This window comes from Acanthaster planci, linkage group LG05 (assembly GCF_054643075.1).
Source record: "Acanthaster planci isolate LZ-2023a linkage group LG05, COTS_SCS, whole genome shotgun sequence".
NCBI classification, from domain to species: Eukaryota; Metazoa; Echinodermata; class Asteroidea; order Valvatida; family Acanthasteridae; genus Acanthaster; species Acanthaster planci.
In genome coordinates, this window is record NC_141781.1 from 3,391,845 (window position 1) to 3,411,314 (window position 19,470).

Sequence of the window (19,470 nt, forward strand, 5' to 3'; positions counted from 1 at the left end):
GTTTCCGATTGGCTTATCCGTTGAGTCGGACTTAATGACTGGTGGGACGGATGACACGCGTTGTACAATAAAGGGTATAATGAGGGCGCCTTAAAAGGGTTATACGAGCTGCGGTCCCAGCGCGACGACCGGACATGCGCATGCAATACATACACAACACCGTGATCTGGCTTCGTACGTGTGATCTCCTATGAACAGATGAGATGCGCGAATTAAATGCTTCCTCGGCTAATGGGAGTGCACCGCTAACCCGAATCACGCATGCGTCAATTCAAGTTTGGGAATGCGCGCCTGAAGACGGGGACACTGTACTGCAGTAATAAGACTTATTAATGCTGATACCGCATGAGTGATTTTGCATAATGGTGGAAAGGCATTGTGGGAAGGAAAGGGGCGCCATGGACAGGCACGAAGATCACGTGATGGCTAAACGAACGCTCTCGCGTAAGTTTGACTTACACGTGTAAGCTAATCGAACGCACCTGGTGTATGCCTTTCCATATGCACGCCAGCATTTGCGCCGAGCAGGGCGTATCTCTCAAAATCGTTCCCTGGGCGATTTTGACGGCCGAATGCAACGCACATATATGATGTGTTAATGGAGTCGTTTTGTTTGTGCGTGTGTCCGTGAAACTGAAACGCATCGTGAACGCAACGCAGCCTAAAAACGTACATACAGAAAGGCGCCTTTATTGTACACGTTTCTTAGCACGACGCACATGCACCAGAAACTGTGAACCTCCATAAACGAATGCCGCAGGCCCTTCGAATCAAGCTTCTCATTTGACCCGCCCAGAGAGTCCCATTGATGACTGATGCCCATAGATCTTGTGTCGAATGTGCTGTACATTTCCTTTTGAAAGAAGGGAATTAAAATCTGAATTAAGTCATCATTGCCAACGTTGACAATGTTTCCAATTTCAATCTGTTTTTAATAACGCAGCCAGAGCAATATCACACAGCACTGACGGGCTCTGTATCAATCAATCTTGATCGATTTGAGACGGAATTATTTGCTTATCCAGAAGTTGTACCGTTATTTTGATCAGCCGGAAGCATTTGGTGATTCAGCAAAGTAGAAAATTCTCCAATTCTCCTATACAAGAATACAAACGCATCAAAAATCTGCATTTGAACTTCGGGACAAGTCCGAACGAGAAATGTTGCTTTAACCATGGGTTGCCAGCCGTGACGATTAGACTGGCCAGCCTACTTCGATTACCAAGAGTTTGAGTGCAGTGCCGACCGCATATCGATCATTGGTTGATTTCCCTGTTGATCTGTGCACAAAATGCATCCCGAGTACCAAGCAAACTCGACGCGTGGCTGACACAATGGTCTTTATTCGAACTAGGACAACATACACATCTATTCGGAACTGCCACCAATTAAAATCTCCGACTTAATCCCTTTTATGAAACAATCTTTTACAACTGTGAATAGAAAAGAAAAGGCGACTGGCCGATGGCAGAATTATCGACAAAATTAATATCGTTGAATAAGATCGACCGATCGCGCAAAGATTGAGCGATCGTGCCAAACACTAGCACTTCAGTGCCTGCACCATGCACAATTTAATTAGGCAAACTACCTTATAGTCAAACAATGAGCCAGGTCATTTGAGAACACAAAACCCGCGTGTGAGTCGACATACGACTGCACTGATAGGACAGGCCTCACGTGCGCGTATTGGTGTTCCCGAATGACCTTTGGCGCGCTTCATTTTGGACATGCGCTCATTCAGAAGTGGCTCATTGCCCTTTAATATTAATAAAAAAATTCCAGTTACAACGAATGGTAGAAACCAGGAAACATTTGTTTTTAAATCTGTGGATAATTCTGTATTTGAATTGTAATTTTCCTTATTTTTTTATACCACACATGGAATTTTTACCACCTAGCTGAAAATCGAGATTGACTGTCCAAATTATTATAAGTGTGTAACCAAGAATCAAGATATCCCTGCCATATACTGGCGTATAGGTCAGCTCGAAAGTGCAGGCAAAAATATTAGACAAACACATGGAAACAATTCAGTTTTAAAGAGATTTACGTGGTCATTATGGTTTGAGTATCAACGCTACATCAGCATAAGTGTGCCTGCAGCAACGTAAAATAAATCAAATTCAAATCAAAACCTCCAATACGAGTGCAACCAAATTTAATATTACTACACCGTGGCGACTGTAATAAATATAGGTATCACAGAAAACAGAAGATTGTCAGACGTTTAAACTACCGGTAATCACAAGTTACTAGACTAGTGTGTGCCACTGCGTGACTGGTCGGCCGAGACCACGCAGCAGGCTGGCCCAATGATCCATCTCGCTCTTCTGGGTGGAGCCAACGCCGAATTGGACCTGTCCGATGGGGTTGCCGCTCCCGTAGGGTCTCGCCGGAACGACCCGGCAGACAAGCGTCAGGCCGTCCCGGATGTTCTGTGTCTCGTTCAGGCGGAAGGAGAAAGCCTCCTTGAACACGTGTGAGGATGTGAATCCGCGATGGACCCGCGTGTGCGCCGTGCCAGTCTCCAGGCTTTTGCGGTCGGAACTGACTTGAGTGAGCTCAACCTCAACGCGATAACCTAGAATGACAGGAGAGACAGAACGATACATTTAATTATGACCGTAACCCAGGGACGGTATCCGAATTCGCTCTTTGCACGCCGCCGCCCTAAGTATGGATAGAGAGCCACAAACTGGCTGATTTAGGCCTAGTTGTTCCCAGTTCACTGCATTAACCGGCTGTATTTTTAGTAAAGCTGCCAGTTCGAGGCTAAGCTTTTCATTCTTGTGGCGGCAGCGAAAAAAGAGCGAATACATGTACAGTGGTGGAAAACGATACGCAGCGCGATGTTTGACATGAAATGGTAGTTGCAATCAATTTGTTTCAATACAAACCCTCAAAATGCACCTTTGTGTGTCAGTTAACCTTATTTTCAACTGTTGTTTCACTATTTCAAATGGTGTTTTGTCGCCTGTTTGGTTTTTATGCTAACGACTGTCCATATTCATGAGCAAGCGTTTAAAAAGCGTTTAAAAAGTGCACCTTTCAGGGCCTTAAACCGGATGGGAGTGTAAATGGGTGTTCATACATTGAAGGAGATTTGCAGAAAATTGTACCTAAGCGACTACCCTTAAAATTTTACACATAAGGCTGAAACCGCTCGGAAAGACAATTACCAAATTCACAACAATAATAGGGCCCAAAGTACAACGAGGAAGCGCTCAACCCCAGCAATGTGTGACGTTGTATCTAACGCCGTCGCTGATTGGCCTGAAGCGCGGAGTCTTGGAAATATATCGTGCTGGCTTCTTAATGCGGCGGTTCATTGGCCTACCGCGTGGTTTGCCTTCTCCTAGCGTAAAAAGTCCCATTGGAAATCGCTGTTTCTGACGAAATCGCCAGATTAGATTCTTTCTGAGTTAATGAATGAACTTTTTAGGCGTCAAAACCAACCGCACCTACTGCACCTTGGAGAACTTACCGGTTACAATGCTGTGCACATTTTTCGCTTGGACGACGACCACCATCAAAATCCGTTTATCGGGCCGGTAGCTGAGTGCAACGTTCAACCTTCTCGGCTCCTGTTCCCCCAAAAAAGGAAAACACAGTTCAGTAAAGGCTTCTCTGGACGTAATGCCATTAAATATGCTCCTTGGTCATTCCCCGGGCCTAATTCAATTTGTTTTAAATCAATTAAAAATGTTCTTGTCTGTCTTTAGCAATGAGTAAGGGCTGTTGACGTCATTTTAAGAAAAAGAATTGTATGCATTTCTTGGCTATTTGTCTGTCGGCAATACTGTTTGAACTCACCTTGCCAACAAAGTGGCATTTAGGCTTTAAATCTCGGTGGCAGTGCATGTATCCCTCCTGGTCGAGCGGTTGGAGGTCCAGCCAGATCTCACCGACATTGAGCCCTCGCCTGATCCATCTCTCCTGGAACACCTGCAGGCGTAAACGGGAGTTCTTGATGACCCCGCGATTAACATTCTCAAAGGCGAACTCTTCGTCGTAAGAAGGATCCGAAGTGTTCTTCGCTGTTTCGGATCTGTGAATCTGACAGTCGGGCTGCTTGGGACAAATCTGGAGTTTCACAAACGAACAAACTTGGCTCGGTGGAAGACCGCCCCCCTGGCCAATGTTCTCCCCGTGTATAAGAAGAACCCACAGCCGCTTGACCGATGCGTCGTACCAAAGAGCCACCTCTAATCCACCGAGGTCGATCGTTTGCTGCTGCCGGGCACAGTTCAGGTGCAGCTGTTGCAAAGTGAGAGTCCGGTCGATCTCCTTAGGGGACTCCTCCGTGTGCATCCTACGTGCTGATTTGTCCCATCTCCGCCGTCTGTTGGGATCTAGACTGTCATCCAAGGGACTGAAGTCTGCATCCGAGTCATGCTCCTCCCGACCACACCTGTCCATGTTCGCGGCTAACTGGATCCCGCTCCGCCTCTTTCTAGGTGACTTCGCCCAGTTTCTCATTGACTCTTGGGTCAGTGGATTATCGTCATCCGGCAGCTCTAGTTGGGAGGTTCGGCATCGAGAGAGTCTTCTGTCCGCGGCTTGACTTCGGCTCTGCGGTGGCATTGGTGACGAAGCTGACGAACAGTTCGCGGACGAGTCAGACACGTCGGAACAGAAACTGGCCGAATTTCTGGGGTTGAGAGTGCTAGCACCCCTCCTGCCGCGAGGGAAGAAGAGGGATTCCTTCCTGGTCGTTTGTGGAGTCGTACAGAGTGTCAAGAAACCGTAGGGCGTTTCCTTCTTGGGTATATGGAGAAGAGACATTGCAAGTTTATAGCCTGGATCGGCGGAATCGCTGTAGGACTGTCTGTCCATTGCACGAAGCCTAATTGACAATTGTTCTGCTGCTGATTTCCGACCCCAAAAACGGTAGCTATCCAAAAGCTGCCGGCCGGGTGATGCCGTTGTGGGAGAAGGTGGTAGGTCTTCCGTTTGCTTCGACTCGTTTAAAGGAAACCTACGGTACGCTGTGCAACGCTTAAACGGAGACAGCAGGATGGGGCGGCTGTTCCCAGGAATTACAAATCTAGGGACATTTTGCGGGGTTAGCATCGGGCTATTCATAGTATGCAGGTGTCTGTGCGGGCACTCTCAACACGAACTATGTTTTTGGGGGGTGTGTTCCCAATTCCTATTTCGGATTAGTTTTGTTTATCCGTAAACAAATTTTGCGTAAAAGTTCTTAGGAATTTCGTAACCAGTTTGTAACGTGTTAAGCAACCAGCTTTTGTCATCGTCTGTTAACTTTACTCTGATGGAGCAAAGAGTTCTATGCGCTTGCCAAGACTTTACGTGTGCTTATAAATGCTGGCGTGATCAGCTCCCTCGGCCGCCGGTGAAACCCTGATGGGGGAGGGGTTGTTTGTCAGGTTTCTTCTAATGAGGGAAAACTTTGATCTTGAAAGGTCAGTCGATGTCATTATTCATGTAGAGTTTTCTAATTGGGGGACGCGACAACGACGTCTGAAATACGTCCAATTGCTTTCATTCATTTTTATACGCAAATGACACCAGTGTCTTTCACGGTGACAAAAATCTCGTTTCCCTCTATGAAATAATGGTAGTCAGCAAGGACCTGGTTAATATAATGTGACTCGTTCAAAGCAACTGTTTATCCCTCAGTTTATCTGAATGCAATTATAAGTTAATTTTAGAAACAATAAAAGATACAGTAATTCATCAAACCTTACTGTTGTGTTTAAAGATAACACATTTCATTCAAAAGAATGCAACAAGTTTGGATTTTTTGTCATCTCTCAAACAAGTGAATTATGCTGGGTGTCCGGCCAAAACATTAAGCATTTTTTCTCCCAGTAGCGGTCAGATATTATTGTTTTTGCATCGAACTGAAGCTGTGATATGTTTCAAAACTCGAGACCTCATAGATCCGATGACTGCATAATCTCTATTACAGAAGACGACTGTTGTTTGGGTCTGGAAATTACCATGGCAATCGAAATGTTACGTTTACGCCATTTGGACAATTTTTTCACAAGAGAATAAGGATACTGAACTGAACAGGGTTGTGTTGAGTTATAGCGCCTCTTTTATTTCCCATCAACAAATAGGACCCTTAAATTTTTCAAAGCGGTTAGTACTACAGACGTATGCGGTAAATGAGAATAGCACCTTGTTACAAATTGAATGAGGTAAATTGGACAAGTTCAATTGAAGTTGTTTTCTCTGAAACAAACTCATTAAACTCTTGAATTCAGTGACGTTAAACAGGGACGTAAAAAATGAGTTGTTTTATGTAATCGAAAGTATCTCAACGGAAAATCACATCGCAAAATGAGATCCAAGTCTTCTTCGATGAAGTAGAAAACACTGAACATGTAAGGTCTGATTTGATGCTACTTTCCGAGAAAATGAATGTTACGCGTGGGTTACGTTTCCTTGGAACATACTGTACATTGTTACATGCAGCGAGTCACTCGAGGTACGTATCTGACTTTATTTCTGTCTAAGATAGATATGTATAATAATTAAGCCCTTGATTATTATATTATTGATGGAGTTACATTCGCCCTACACTTGAATATGGTGCAGTGGTGTGGTCTTCGGGTCTCACTTTTAACCAAGATCAAACTATTGAAAGAATTCAGAAGAGTGCACTTTGCATATAAATCTTTACCCAAACATCTTACCATATAACGATGCTCTCAATCTTTTGAACATCCAATCACTTTCAGACAGACGTGTTGACGTCACCATTCAATTTGCCAAAGTCTTGCTCACCTCTGAAAAACACCGTCACATGATTCCCAACCCAAGACTCTTTCTCACCAAACGAAATCTCAGGAACTCCAACCATCTTACCACGCCCCGAATCAGTACTCAGATTAATTAATTCCCAGTAGTTGTGGTTTTAAGGTGTTCATACATTCTTTCTCTTATCATTTTTCTCTATTTTAATTACCCAAATTTTATCTATAATGTAAGTCACTGCTATTTTTTGAAACTATTTATATGCATGCAATGTCTGGCAATCACTGTAAACATTAATTGAATGAATGAATGAATGAATGAATGAATGAAGGAAGGAAGGAAGGAAGGAAGGAAGGAAGGAAGGAAGGAAGGAAGGAAGGAAGGAAGGAAGGAAGGAAGGAAGGAAGGAAGGAAGGAAGGAAGGAAGGAAGGAAGGAAGGAAGGAAGGAAGGAAGGAAGGAAGGAAGGAAGGAAGGAAGGAAGGAAGGAAGGAAGGAAGGAAGGAAGGAAGGAAGGAAGGAAGGAAGGAAGGAAGGAGAGTAAAGTAGCATCTCGCTCTTTCCTATTTTGAGGGTTCAGTTTTGGTTTTGTAATGTTTGGAAAGAGTAACCCGTCTTCTATTTAATTCCAAATATTTCACAGGATCATGTAATTTAAAAATGTCAGTTTCTCAGCAATTATGACGATAGCATTATCCGTGCCTGGTCTGAAATAGCGAAAAAATGCCGGGAACAAAGACGCAAAGCTGCCAGAATAATGTCACTTTGTCACTTGAGACTTCTACCCTAAGCGTTCCATGTGGATACCACTAGGAATATCGTTTTTCTCCTTGTAGGCCTACTTTGTGTTCGTCGATAGACGAAATTGTTTTTTGTTCTGCGTTGTTTTTTGGTGGAGGGGTTGGACCACTTTAAATATATTCCTGGTTATTACTTTGATATCACAAACATGTTTTGGCTAGGCTTCGCTGAAACACGAACCGTGGTCAGTGATGTAACTACGGGGGATGGAGCAGGCCCCAGCGGGTACCCGGCCACTGGACCCCCCCCTTGAAATCTATGAATAATCTTCGTTGATATGCAGCTTCAGCTTACTTTCTTGTGGTGCCCCTTGAAATAAACGTGTGCACCCCCGGGTGCCCCTGGACATTTAGCCCTAGTTACGCCACTGAATTTTACGCACCACTACTGCGGTGGCGCAACATTTGTGAGCAGGTGGTATGTTCACGCGTTATAGTGCCTCTGGCTGCGTCCGAATCTCTTGTCTAGAGCTAGGTCTAGGTCTTCGCTCCATTGGAAATGCGTGGAGACGCGCAGACGATAGACCTAGCCGTAGCTCTGGAAGGCCGTTTCGGACACGGCCTATGCAACCAATACACCGTGAGCTAAAGTGCACCCCCAATCGGCGAAAGAAAGGTAGATGGTTACAAGCGGGTTCTTGCACGCTTTCTGCGTGTACGCAAAGACCATACATTCCGCAATAAAATCGTTGCGCGCGCACTCAGTGTGCTCCGCATCAAACGCGCACACTTCCCCGCCTATGTGGAGATTTGGAAGCAAAAGGAACGTCAATTTCTTTTACACACATGCTCTCTTTAGTTCCGCTCGGATGGCGTGCCTCGATTCGCGTTAATGCTCACCTCTAAAATGTGGCGCTTCTGTAGTTGCAGAGTTTCCTCGGATGTCCCCGTATGTTTGCCTGCACGTAAATAATGGCCTCCTTATACAAAGGTACGGCTAACGAGCTCTCGTTAGACCGAATTTGAGCAATGACAATTGACAATCTCTATCATGGGACCCCACCCTTTAACAAATAATGACTGCCCTTTTCTCAAGAGGGGCAGCAAAGTTCGCAGAATTTCTTTGCCACAAAATGCACATTTGCTCCATTATTGTTTAAGAGGGAAGTGTTTTCTATTTGGTATTTGATGTTAAAGCATTCAATTATTCAGTGTTTGATTAGCTTTGGGTGTGGATGTGTTGTGTGGGTATGCTAAGCTTACATTCCTATTGTGGACCTCCGAACAATTTCCCCCACTCAGACAAACAATATTCTAAGGTCTGGGCAAAATGATGAAGAATTGTCCCGGAAATCATCAAAAATCCAACTCGAATATGTGATCATAGTGGGAGAAAATCAGCATTTCCTCTCATTTTTCTAAACCACCGAGACAACGGTATTTCTACACCAACCACTGGTTGAAAAAAAGTGCGACTGTGGCAGGTGGATTGGTGGTCTCTAAATGGAAACAAAATATGACGGAATGCCAGACGTGAAATGTGTAACAAACGTAGATAAGGTAAATATAGTTTGAAAGATAAGCCTTTCCACTCTAAAGGAAGACATCAAACGTCCAATCCGATAGTTTTTGAGAGTTATGAGTAATTTCCTACAGGTCAAATTAAGTGATAACTGATTTACTCACTAAACATATTTTTGTGCGCCAGGCAATTACTCACAGAGGCAATCAGGCTACCCATGGTCAAATTGACCTCTCATGGAAAATAACATAATTGAAAAGGATCTACACTTGTATTATTTTTAAACTGATCAGCCATTGTGAGTCGGCGCCACAGTTGCTAGCAAATTTGATTTCAGTTCAGACATCTGATAGTCGAACTTAAAGTGTGACGCAGTGAACCTCATTTATCCTAGCGTCCGTCCCAAGGCTAGTCAGGCAAATTGTGATCGTATTGTACTGTTTACGCCCCTCGTCTGTGAACAAGACAGCCACTTTACTTGAAAAAAATATTGAAGAAGGGACATTTTAAATCCAAATAACTGACTGATTTACTTTGGGTGAATTTTTACACGTAATGTATTTTTATAAACCGTTTTGACACTTTAGTGTAAAACTTTACTGAAGAATAAATTATCCATTACATTTAAATAATCAGACCAAAGAAAAGCCGATTTTTGCCGGCTATTAAGAATGTTTATTGATCACTGAATCCAAAACTTTGAGAAAATGTTTCTGATGAAAACCAAGATGGGAAGTGGTTCTTAGAATTACGCGACTGGAGTCAAAAAGGACTGCATCTCTCCAATCTGATTGGGGTGAAACATTTAAGCAATAAGAGTTTAGTACTCTACTCCTTAAAGTAGGCCTTTCTGTGTCTGAATCGTGCACGCCAGTCTTGCCTCAAGCTATGTTGATCTCCATGAGAGTTACAGGGTGCGGAATATGACCCAACCCAGTAAGCATCAGATCAACTACGAAATTAAGGACCACAAGATCGGAATGATGACACAGTGGAGAAACAAACTCATTTTCTTCTCAATGCAAAAGAAAACACCAAAAAGGCCTCATGAAATAAAACTGTTACCTTCCTAGCTTTTAAGTGTTAGGACATTTTATTTCACATCCTACATGTATAACCAACACAAAAATATCCAGCAAAGTCACAACGCACAATTGCAATACTGGGAGGCGAATGTGTAAATAGTAATGACAAACAAGTTTTGAAATCGAATTTGTAAACGCCAGACAATTATTGTTCAACAGGGAGCCATGTTAGAATTTTGATTTGAATCTAGCTGATGGAACAACGCAACCCATCCTAAATCCAGCCAAATGCAAATGAAGTCTAACAACCCTTATATTCCGCTTTGTTGAGGTCCTGTTTTTGTTTAAAGTTGTGTCAGAAGGATAACTATGCCACTGGGGTTTGGCGCCACATTGGCCTTGGACGACTCGCCAAGCTTCCTTCTTAAAATACCTTGAGGTTAATAGTGAGGTGTTGGTCTTGGATAACTAAGGCTAGGTCTCCGACTTAAAATAGCCCTGGTGTCTCAGCTGTTGCCTTTTAGAAAAGTAAATGACCATTCACCAATGGAAACAGGTAATTCTCGAAATCTCTGGTACAAATGGATGAGCACATGAATGACCGTACAGTGTATGATCCTGATTTGAAAATGTGAAGTTACAAGTGGAGTTTAAAGACAACCCTACAGTTGAGAAATTTCATGCAAAGAGGAGAGAGGAGCTCAAGGCTGGGAGCTGATGATTCTATCTTCTCTTCTTTCCCGTTGTTTGTTGGACTGACACTGCTGGGGCATACTTGGTTTGGGCCAGCTTGTTGATGTAATATAGATCCAGCAGGGAGAAGATGAAGCTGGGTAAACAAGAAATGGCACGCAAGGATTGACGGGGAGTGAAAATACAAGTCATTGTGGCGAACCGAGACTAATGAGCCAGTTCGGTATTTCAAAAATCCAAGGTCTTTTGGGAACACAAGAGTGTGAGTCAGCATGTGAGTCAGCCTGTGAGTCAGCACGTGAGTCGATGTGTGAGTCAGCATGTGAGTCAGCGTGTCAGTCAGCGTGAGTCCGCGTGTCAGTCAGCGTGTGAGTCAGCGTATGGCTGCGCTGATTGGAAAGATTATCGCGATCATGCATAGCTGTTCCCAAATGGCCTTGTGCTGGGCGTGCGCTATTGGAATACCCAACTGGCCCATCAAATGTGGCATTTGGTCATTTATTGAGTGTGATGTTTGTGGAGAGGAAAATACGACCAGATCTAATAAAAATGAGTCTCTATAACACCATGTTTATTCACTAATTTTGTTTTAGTTTACTTTACCAAAAAAAAAAGAACAAATTGAGCTCTTCGTTTTGGTTGGTCTGTCCGCCTTGCTCCTGATGAAAATCGAAAAATGGGTGAATAACATTGAAGGATGACAATGATTTATACTGTGACAGATTCTTTGGAAGGTATGTAACTGGGAACTGGTGACTTCGGACTTAATTGTTGGACCATGAAAAGAGCTCCACTGAGCTGGATGTTTCCAACTCTTCAACCAAATTCTCAAAATATACAAAGAGATGATCCCAACATCTAAAAAAAACTCCTTGGCTAGAGGATCAACAGTGAGAAAGCAGACTCACCATGTGGTGACACACACCCGGTGAACAAGCCCAGAAGCAAACATGGCGATGCCGAGGCACAGGACCACTGCAAACATTAACAAGCACATGGAGTTGCTCAAGTAAGGCATGAATCGTGCATCACCGAAAGTTGGGAGAAAATAAATCGTTTTGTCCCAGCAACTAGCATCAATTTGATTCGCTTGACAGTATTTCAGAAACAGGCCATGGTAACATGGTGAGTATTGGGAGCTTCCATACACCTCTATCCCAACTCCACCCCCCCCTCCCCCGTACCACCTGCTGAAGAAAAAAGTGCCATTCTCATTTCTGAAACTTTCCACTGCAGTTCATTACTCCTTTATATTACTACAGCCAAGTGTTGTTGATTTTTTGATGAACACAAATCTTGGCACATCTACTCTGTATATTAATGGAACACACTCTTGTCCTATAAAACTCCTATACAGGTTTTTCAAGGGATGTAACATGACGGGCAAAGGCATTTCAGGAAGCATAGAGGTACCATGTCTGTGGAGGTACATACATTTTCAAATCTGGGAATTTCTATCGGCAATTTCATATATGCCAGAATGTTGAGAGCCTTTGAAGGCGCGTACTTTTCAAAAATCATGTGACTGAAAATCCTCTATCATAGACAGTGCACCACATCTGTGGTAAACTCTGGTATGGAAATACATACCCTGGTCAGTGTAACCAGACACCACAAAAACAAAGCAGCTATGTCATTCCTTTGAAGGGATTAAATGAGGACTTACCTGTTTGAAATTTAATCCCAATTTTATGAGAAAGGGCGAGCAAGAGATAACGTGAGATTCCAGCCAAGCACATGCCCAGTCATATTTGAAAACTGGGATATGAGGTTAGATGAAAAACTTTATCCCAGTTACAAACGAAGGGATCAATGAGAACTTGTCCTAAAATGCCTAATGGTAGAGAAATAGGGTGGGAGGGCAGGGCACGTAATCTCTCGCTCACCCTTTCTCATAAAATTGGGATTCAATTTCAAACAGGTAAGTTCTCATTTAATCCCTTCATTCTATTTCCAAATCTCACGAGAGATTCCATGAGATCTTGAAAGGCATCTGGCCGCATATCCAGTACGGAGTCTGTATAGGGAGATTCTTCTAGAAAGTTAACTAGCTTTGGCATAAGATAACACTTCACAAAGCCAAGTTCATGTGATTTCGTGGTACAGTAGTGTTTTTATACAGCCGGTAAACCTCGACACGAGGCTTTCATCTGTACCAAACTGTTAGAGAAAGTACAACTTTTCTTTCAATGCTTAAAAGCAGCTGCTTCATTAATTAGCACCAAACATTGATGACAACTGTCTTTAACTACCTATCCGGGCTCCTATCAAGTCTTGGTCACTGTATACTTGTTTGGCGTTCACAGCCAACTGAAGCACTCGTATAAGCATTGCTTTCTGTAACATGATATATCAATTAGGCAATTCCAAGTTAAGACATGTACATGGTGGGTTACAAGATAACTGAAATCGCAAAATACACGTCCAATATTTGATGAAGCTAAAGGGGCCAATATTTGCCTTCTCGCCAGAGGTTATGACGTACATCATCAGCATTGGACCGTGGTAATGCTCTTGAAGTACCCTAGGAACTGCCAACATATGAGAAACATTTGGTCAATAACAATACATGGACGGAACTATGCACGGGCATTCCATGCGAGTCATTTAAGCACAACTGTTAAGCAATGCATGTCCCATTTCCTGAGGTGCACCGAGTAGTTTGTTGTAGAGCTTCTGAAAGGTGGTCTCTGAAGACCAACCTGCAGTCTGACGGATATCAGGGATTGGCACTCCTGTTTGCAGCGGATGCGGCAGCTGTTCAGGTGGAGTGAGCCTTGAAGCATGAAGTGTCCACACCCGCTTAAGGCAACACTATATTTATCCATCTTAAGACAGAGTCCTTACTGACAGCACCATGCGGGAGCCTGTAACTGATTAGATGCTGGTTTTCTTTGCTTTGATCCCGATTCCTGAGCAAACTGAAACTGGTTCATGCCAGGTAGTATTTGAGGTAGGTGTGCACACACAGTTGTCTGCCAGAGGGGGGGGTTTAAGTTTAATGATCATTCCAGTGTTCCCTGGTTTACTTTACTTGAGCAGATCCCGGATGGTGAAGATGGTAGAGCTGGCTTTCAACTGCATCTTGTCCAGGTGTAGATTGTGTAACGTCTGCGTCAAGCATGTCACAATTTCTACTGCATCTGCCCACAGAGTATTTGTTTTCCTCGCACTGCGAAAGTCAAGCCATTGCTCGAAGTATCGTTGCCTTCTGCTCCTCATGGAGTTCTTTTACCTGTTTCCCAAGTCATCGCCAAACAACCACTGTGTCACCTTTGTTGACGGTCTGCGCAGGTGGGCATATTTTTGGTTCAGGTCTGGCCTGATGAGCTCCTTGCAGAGACTATTCAGCTCAAAATTGGCCAAAGCCAGAAGAGCGAGACCATCTTCCTGTTCAGTGGTTAATGGATCCTTAAAGGCACAAGTGAGAGTAGTGACCTCCTTTATGAGGGGTTTCTGCACTCTTTGAAGCTTCATGTCTCTGGAGCAGGTTTTAGCTGAGATATTGTCCCAGATTTGTGGGTTTACTTTGGGCACTGCTGAAGCCTCACAGTTACTGGGGCGCTGATATATGTCTGCAGTGTCATTCAGATTCTTTTCTACAAGTTTTTCTGTTAGAAGGAAAGTTCGGCTGTTCGCTATGTCCTCCTTAACCCTCCTATGCTGAAGCCACTCTTTGGGTCATTTGGTAAACACCTCAAAGAAGCACAGCTGTGTTGTGTTGTGCACTGCACTAACTGTCCCTCACAGGAATATCAGATTGCACTTTTGTGCTGCCCAACAACTGTGCTTCACTGTTTCATGTGCATCATTGTGCAGTAAACCAAATGCAGTGAAGAGGACTGCACAAAAGACCCTGGGTCATTTTGTGCTGGCAGTCTACTGTGTACACACTGAACCTGTGCATGTTTGAGTTCCATAAAGAAACTACATGCTCACCAGTGACTGTGGGCATTTGTGCACATTTGTGCTGTAAAACCAAAGGAGGGTTAATAGGGTTACCAACCCCAGACGGAACAGTAAACCAGGAAGCAAACCCTTTGTCCGTAAGCAGTGCCTGTGGTGTTGCAGTCTGGTCGGAGTCAGCCAACTGTGCCTGTGGTTTTGAGTCTGGGTTTTGTTGGTTCATGGACATTAGTCTAGTGGCACAAGCAGGTTCAGAAACCATGTTATCATCCGTTGGGTCACACAAATTGACCTCCTCAGTAGTACATGTATTCTCTGTGCCTGCATAGCTATTGCAGCTAGTGGTGTCATCGTCAGCCGCTGCCATGTAAGGTGCCAATGCACCCATGATCACTTCTTGAAAACTCTGTGTTTCTTCCGCCTGCTTGCTCATAAGTTCCTCAAGTCTCTTGAGTCTCGCTATAACTGCATCGTCCGTAGACTTGCTAGAGCGCACCTTTTTTGGCTTTGATAGGTCTGAGTTGCTTGAACTTATCGTCTTGGTTGGCGTGCGTTGCGGCAGCATTGTTGCGCTTGCAGTGGTTGAGGCATCAGTGCATGTTACATGCGTGTTGGTAGTGACAACCGCCATGCTTATACGTGTGTGTACATTAGTACTGGTGCAAGCCACCCGGTTTGGCCGGGTGTTTTTGTCTGAGTTTGTCGGTTGTTTCCCGACAATCTCTGCAGACTTTGATTTTCCTGCTGTGCCCATGATTATCACGGAGTGAAATCAGGCAAACAAAGGTTCTCACGAGCCGACGATTACTGTGATGATCATGGATAAAAGTAACGAAAAATTGTTTTGCTGTCACCATTGAAACTGCGCCGTGGCGTTATGACCGCGCATGCGCATGGCTGGAATCTCACGGAATCTCTCGCGAGATTTTGAAATAAAATGCGCCATTGTACGGTTGGCCTGTATCCACCCAATGAGTGAAAAAAACCATAAACAGTATGGTTTTGAAAAGAGAAATGATCAGTAAATAAGAGTTGGTACAATACATGTATTAATGCCAAGTGCTTACATTTAACAAGCCCCTGCTATTCAAGGATACGGAAGGGCTGGTGCTCTTGATATCAAGGTGGTCTTTCAAACTGTGCCCACAACACCTGAATGCTAACAAGGACCACTGTAGGCTTACCTTCAGGGATAAGCTTCATCTGGAAACCTTTCCCGAACAGCAAAGATTCTAGATTCCCAACGGCCTGCCAGAATTAGTTAAGAATTACTCTTGACGTTTAAAAGGATACAAATGGCAATATTTTCCCTGCTAAATTTGACTTTTAGGACATTTTATCATTTTTGATGGCTGACATGCCACAGCACGGAGAAATTAGTGATGTCAAAGAATAGAATTCCTCGCATATGGAGGTCTGGATGGCGGAGGCAGCAAAAAGACAAACGTCTACGGTAACACCACATGAATCTCTTTAGTGAGGAACTGAAGTTCCAAGAATTGGTGGACTCAAAGTTCTGGACAGTATGCTCTATCTAACATTGTGACTTCTTTGTTGAAAATCCCCGGAGGGCCTGAGCAGAATGCACAGACCTTTGAATGTGTGCCTTTGCTTGGACATGAGTCTCTTTTCAATAAGGGTGACCAAGAACCCAAGGTCAGATAAATGTCTTACAATTAAGAGGAATGAAAAACAAAATTTCATTTCATAGACCATTTAAGCAAATTCTTTTTTGTCCTATCCAGAGAAGTGACATCAAGGATACAGTCAAGGTGAGAGAAAAGAAGACAGAGCCCAGGAAACCACCCAGGATTGTCATCCACTCTGACGAGGCCAGCTGCCCCTTGAACATCTGCATGCCAGCAAATGTGGAAACGGCCAGCAAAGATGCCAGCAGGAAGGAGATACTCGTGGAGACGGCTGTGGACAAACCAGAAAGATAATGACAAAAATGCATTAATTAGTCATGTTAGTGTTTTACAATAAATCCAGCAGCATCCAACTGTTTGTCACTGTCATCGGATACTGTTGATGGAGTAGTAAACTTCTTGGACTTGATCTTGTTGAAATCTGTTGGACTTAGCAGTTACATGTAAAGTACTAGTGAGTTTAGCTGGGCACTATTGGATTGATTGCCAGCAAGCTTACATGTGGCAAGCCTGCTTACACAGTGTGTAGGTCTTTTGGATTTCAAAATGAAATAACTGATTCAAAGTGTCACTTTAATTATTTCTTTCAAATATCAGCACTAACACAATACAATTTACATGTACTTTTTACCATATACTGCCGGGGAGCCTGGCTTTGGGCACATAACCTTTATACACGAAACTGGGGAGCCCGAAACTAGACAAAAGAGCTAGGTCTTGTAACAAAAGACTGTACTCAGAACAGAAGACCGAGCTGCTGGGAATTGCTAGTTTTTTCAGTTGTCAATAAAGGAAATCCATCATTATTTTGAGAGATTATACCGCTGTGTTTGTGGCATTCAGCACAAGTGAATTACCATCAGGGACAAAAGCGCTCCAACGATGAGCAATAGAATACGGCTGCACGCTAATCTGGCCCCTATTGAAAAGACGCCAGCTGCGCACTGTGCCAGTTTCGGGAACAAAAGAAAGTTACATAACACTGCACAATCTGGGCTCTTTTCACAAGGCGGCAAGCCTGGCTGAAATACTCTGGCATCAATTGATGTTGAATGTCAGATTAGAGTAGTCACCAGACAGTCATTCGTGTGGGTGTAAACGTCCCGTAAATGAAGCTATGATTTTTTTAAGAATTTTGAAAACAGAAAATCTTGAAAATCTCCCGCTTTTACTGTACGTCATTTCAAATTCCACCCTGCAATGATGGTAAGTACATGATGTACATGTACAGTAGCATGCCATGGACATGGTCATGATGGTGAGGGAGCGACATGATGCGGGCCTAGCTTTGTCAAAAAAAGAAAGAAGGATCTTTTATAATTAGCATAGCGAATATATGTTTTATTAAACGTACCCATGCTTTTCACGATGAAAACAGGAAGAGAGGTACCCCAAGTTGTCGAAAACGCGAAAGATCTAGTCGGCGAACAGCCAGCAGTGAATGTCCAGGTGGCAAGGTCATAGGTCACAAGGATGAAATTTACCATTGGACTAGATGTTGTTTTTTATTTAGAACAATAATAAGTTATGAAATGAATGTAAGCAAATAAATATTTTGTTTGAGACGTCCAAAGTTTTCTTTCATAAAACCTCTCTTTTTCTTAAGTTTAGAGAGTGAATAATTGAACTTAAAATATAGTCGAGAACGAGGGGATAGAAAAGAGCCTGGGCTGTTTTCCAATACTCAATTCGGCTCCGTCTCAGGCTTCAACTGTGTTTTACTTGCTGACTTTGAACCTATAAGCGCAGTAATCAGTCTAATAGTGCCACTGAACATCAAATAAGATTTAAAAATCCAAAAATTATAGTAATCCAATGTAATTTAAATGCTTCAGGCCTACAATCGGGGATTGGTTTTGGGAACGAAGGCTGCGACGGAGACGAAGTCGAGTATTGGAAAAAAGCCTTAATATCACTTCGATATGGTGTACTATTTACGACAAACATTTCTCTCTCTCTCTTGCCTCACTCCAGGCGACGCAACTGCACGACGCAACGGCATGACGGCTCCCTTGCGTCGTGCCGTCGGGTCAAACCGTCGCCTTCTTGCCATTTCGTTTGTACACACACTACAGGGTGCCGTCGCCCGTCGCGTCGTGCTGTCGTGCGTCGTGTCGTGCATCGTGGCGCCTGAAGCACGACGCGACGCACGACTCGCGACGCGTCGTGTTCTGTCGCCTTTTGCTTCATGGTGTGTATAAAGGGCGCCTTTACTGTTTTCTTTCGTTTCCTTTCCCCGGCCCGTGCTTGCACAGTACATGCCAGGTACCAGGCCTTAATTCTGTTGTTCTTTTTCGTGGATTCTTTCTAACTTTGTGTTTTCATTAAGAGTGAGTTGTTGAAGAAAACTCTTTTCCCTTTTTAAAAATCAAATGTAATCAGAAAGAACTTCGAAATATATAACATTAACGTCAGCCACAACAAATGTTTTGGCTTTTCCTGATCTAATTCTGATTTTTCTGATAATTATTGTAAATCCATTCTAAGACACAATACATCAATCATTATTACGTGCTTGCAAAATGCAACATGCGGATCTGATGAGAAATTAAGCGCGAGGCCAAACAGAGAGGAAGAAAAGACACCGTCACAATGGTAGTAGGATCTACAGTGTTTTACTAAGAAACACGCCGGCGGACTAATATCATTGAAAGTGTGGCGCTGATGAAGTTAACAGGGAAGACTAAACTGAAGGAAGACTGAATATTCTGAGGGTAATAATATAGAGCAGGCTGGATTGTAACTACCTAAGATTGTCTGGAGGAGTTGGAGAACTACTTGGAAACTGCTGGCATGGACCACAGAGAAATATTTATAAAGTTACAAATCTACCACAAATGGGAACTTCATCAACGGTCTTAAAAAGAAAATTGGACGGACATTCGAACAAGGATCAGCCAGGTAAATTCAAAAGTGACGAATTCTGGGCTTACACTTATTATGTGAGAGCACCCCCATACGCAGATTTTCTTTTTGTTCGTTTTCATTTTTTTCGATAAAATATGACAAAAACTAATTCAATTTGATGAATGGATGAAACAATCCCCCCCCCCAAAAAAATCAACGCCTGCGGCTCATGTCATGTATTTTGCAAGAGCGATGGACGGAAATGAGAGAGAACAAAATAAACCATTGGCTGGAAAATTAAGGAGTAACGAATTCTGAGCTTGCGGTTTCCACTTATTTTGAGGGAGCAGTTCCTAC

At 43.4% G+C, this 19,470-nt stretch overlaps 2 protein-coding genes across 2 annotated transcripts; both read right to left on the reverse strand.

The window, feature by feature from the left end:
* Positions 1-1,376: 1,376 nt before the first annotated feature.
* LOC147799015 (synaptotagmin-1-like) lies at positions 1,377-4,856 on the reverse strand. Its single transcript, XM_087137088.1, has 3 exons — positions 3,817-4,856; positions 3,488-3,587; positions 1,377-2,584 (listed from the first exon to the last, which is right to left on the reverse strand). Exons 1-3 carry the CDS (start codon positions 4,837-4,839, stop codon positions 2,256-2,258), a joined length of 1,452 nt encoding a protein of 483 aa, XP_086993214.1. The 5' UTR covers positions 4,840-4,856; the 3' UTR covers positions 1,377-2,255.
* Positions 4,857-9,645: 4,789 nt separating this feature from the next.
* krtcap2 (keratinocyte associated protein 2) lies at positions 9,646-17,753 on the reverse strand. The gene is made up of 5 exons (XM_022241762.2): positions 17,621-17,753; positions 16,383-16,537; positions 15,802-15,865; positions 11,620-11,686; positions 9,646-10,847 (listed from the first exon to the last, which is right to left on the reverse strand). Exons 1-5 carry the CDS (start codon positions 17,751-17,753, stop codon positions 10,742-10,744), a joined length of 525 nt encoding a protein of 174 aa, XP_022097454.2. The 3' UTR covers positions 9,646-10,741.
* Between the last annotated feature and the right edge of the window lie 1,717 nt (positions 17,754-19,470).

Coding starts and splice junctions, on each gene's coding strand:
- LOC147799015 (XM_087137088.1), bottom strand. CDS start 4,839: ATGGACAGACAGTCCTACAGCGATTCCGCCGATCCAGGCTATAAACTT. Junction 3,588..3,816: donor AATGCCACTTTGTTGGCAAG/GTGAGTTCAAAC, acceptor TTGGGGGAACAG/GAGCCGAGAAGGTTGAACGT. Junction 2,585..3,487: donor TGTGCACAGCATTGTAACCG/GTAAGTTCTCCA, acceptor CTGTCATTCTAG/GTTATCGCGTTGAGGTTGAG.
- krtcap2 (XM_022241762.2), bottom strand. CDS start 17,753: ATGGTAAATTTCATCCTTGTGACCTATGACCTTGCCACCTGGACATTC. Junction 11,687..15,801: donor GATGAAGCTTATCCCTGAAG/GTAAGCCTACAG, acceptor TAATGTTTGCAG/TGGTCCTGTGCCTCGGCATC. Junction 10,848..11,619: donor CGGGTGTGTGTCACCACATG/GTGAGTCTGCTT, acceptor TTGTTTACCCAG/CTTCATCTTCTCCCTGCTGG.